Source organism: Myotis davidii, unplaced genomic scaffold, assembly GCF_000327345.1.
Source record: "Myotis davidii unplaced genomic scaffold, ASM32734v1 scaffold324, whole genome shotgun sequence".
NCBI lineage: Eukaryota > Metazoa > Chordata > Mammalia > Chiroptera > Vespertilionidae > Myotis > Myotis davidii.
Window position 1 is genome coordinate 802,027 of NW_006295053.1, and position 2,366 is coordinate 804,392.

At 43.3% G+C, this 2,366-nt stretch overlaps 1 protein-coding gene across 1 annotated transcript in view; it reads right to left on the reverse strand.

Moving 5' to 3' along the window:
- Positions 1 to 2,366, reverse strand: part of CRTC3 (CREB regulated transcription coactivator 3) — a 132,952-nt gene that overhangs the window by 127,188 nt on the left and 3,398 nt on the right. The window contains exon 2 of the mRNA XM_015567740.1: positions 1,065 to 1,187. Within this exon, the coding sequence (XP_015423226.1) occupies positions 1,065 to 1,187 (123 nt within the window). The remainder of the gene's footprint in view (positions 1 to 1,064; positions 1,188 to 2,366) is intronic.

Below are 2,366 nucleotides of genomic sequence, written 5' to 3' on the forward strand. Positions count from 1 at the left end.
CACCTTCTCTCCCTTAATTCTTTTAACATTACCTTTTACTTTCACTTTCTGTCTGCATCTAATAGCTCAAGTATGTGCTATAAGGAGATTCCTTAACTTAAATTTTTAAAAATATATTTTTATTGCCGAAACCGGTTTGGCTCAGTGGATAGATAGAACGTCTATGGACTGAAGGGTCCCAGGTTCGATTTCGGTCAAGGGCACAAGCCCTGGTTGTGGGCTCGATCCCCAGTAGGGGGTGTGCAGGAGGCAGCCAATCAATGCTTCTCTCTCATCATTGATGTTTCCATCTCTCTCTCCCTCACCCTTCCTCTCTGAAATCAATAAAAATATTTTTTAAAATAATAATAAATAAAATACACACTAGATTTCAAAGACTTAACAGGAAAAATAGAAAATGTGAAATATTTCATTAATGTTTTTATATTGACTATATGTTGAAAGGATAATATTTTTAATATATTGTGTTAAATAATCTATATATGTAAAAGCCTAAGTGACTGTTATGACCGGCTGGTAGCTATGTCACACACTGACCACCAGGGGCAGATGCTCAATGCAGGAACTGCCCCCTGGTGGTCAGTGCACTCCCACAGCCAACTTCCCACAGCCAGCCAACCTCCCACGGTCCCTCCTCCCCACCGGCCATCCGGCCCAATCAGCTCAAATCAGGGACTGGGTGAGACTGCCCTGATGGTCCCTGATCGCAGGCCAGGCCGAGGGATCCCACCTGTGCACAAATTCATGCACCAGGCCTCTAGTTATTTAAATAATTTAAATAAATTTTAATCCACTTGTTGTTTTTAATGTGGCTACTGAAAAAACATAAATCACATATATGGCTCGAATTGTATTTCCACTGAACAGTACTGCCTTAGGCCATTTGTGAAATCACACACTGTTACGCTGCAGGAACCAGGGAAGAGAATAATGATGGACTTCCCAGAAAAACACTGAACTAGATGTAGGACAGGTTTACCCTTCAAGATCTGATCTTTTTAAGGATAATCTCTGCCTATCTTTTTACAGTCCGTGCGGCCTGCGGAAGCAAGTATCCAGGGTACCTGGAACTCCGATGCGCTGCTCCGCAGCTGGCTCACGTTGGGTAAGGACCCGCCATGGTACTGTGTCAGGCGCAGCTGCTGAAGCTTCTGAAACTGAACCTGGAAACAAAGAGATTTCAAAAACTTTCAGACACACACACAAAAAATAGAGAGAAAAAACCCCAACTCTGAGACCTGACAGCAAAGGTCTCAAGAAAGCACCCAAGTGTGGTGTTTTGTAGAGAAATGGTTCAAGAGTGGGAAGTCTCGGTTTCAATTTCTTCTCTACTCAAAACTGTTAGGTTTCCGGTGCTTTGTGGCTTTTTATTTCTCTATTTTTGGAAAGAATTTACCCATGTTCCACATGTCCTGGGTGCCATGACAGTCCTGTTACAAGACCTGTGAGTGTGTGTGTGTAGGCAAGCAGGCACAATCTTTAACAGTGACCAGGAATTTCTTTTTTTTTTTAATTGATTGATTTCAGAAAGAGAGAGGGGGAGAGAGATAGAAACATCAATGATGAGAGAGAATCACTGATTGGCTGCCTCCTGCACAGCCCCTACTGGGGATCGAGCCCGCAACTTGGGCATGTGCCCTTGGCCGGAATCAAACCTGGGACCCTTTAGTCCACAGGCCGACACTCTATCCACTGAGCCAAGCTGGCCAGGGCAGGGAATTTCGTGAAGAAAAACTAAGCCACTGTCTAGGAGTCTGTGACATTAGCTGTCCTCCCGTCTCCATGTTCTTCTCCAGTCATTCACCCTTATGTATAAAGACTGCATAGTTGTAATCATAATACAGGTACACTCTTGAGCCTTTTCTAGATTACATAATCATATTTCATGGCAACATAACACTTCTTCTGAATCATTTCCATAGGACACATTCCAAAGAGTGATTACTAAGTATCTCTGGGTATGGGCCTTTTAATGGCTCTCAACACATACTGTCAAAATGTTTTCCCAAAAGGTATACCCATGTACATATGAGGGAACAGTTTCACCAAAAACCTCACCAACATTGGTTGGATAGGACCGTGAAAATTGGGGTGAGAAAAGAGGCCGACTGAGCAGGTACAAGATGGCATTCCACTGTTTCAACATGCCTTCTCCTGCCAGCTCTCCCTTGCTTCGTTTTTCAAAAGGCAATAAACCGGTTGCAGTTCTTGTAAACCCCAAAGAGGTCCAATTTGGTTTTTAAGAGTTCTCTTTCTAAAATAATAAATGACCTCTGCGGTTATATAACCCTTGGCACTTATGATTCATGTTGGGAGGAAAGGGTGGATGGGAGCCCCGAGACAGATTCTGGCCCTTTCATTACTCT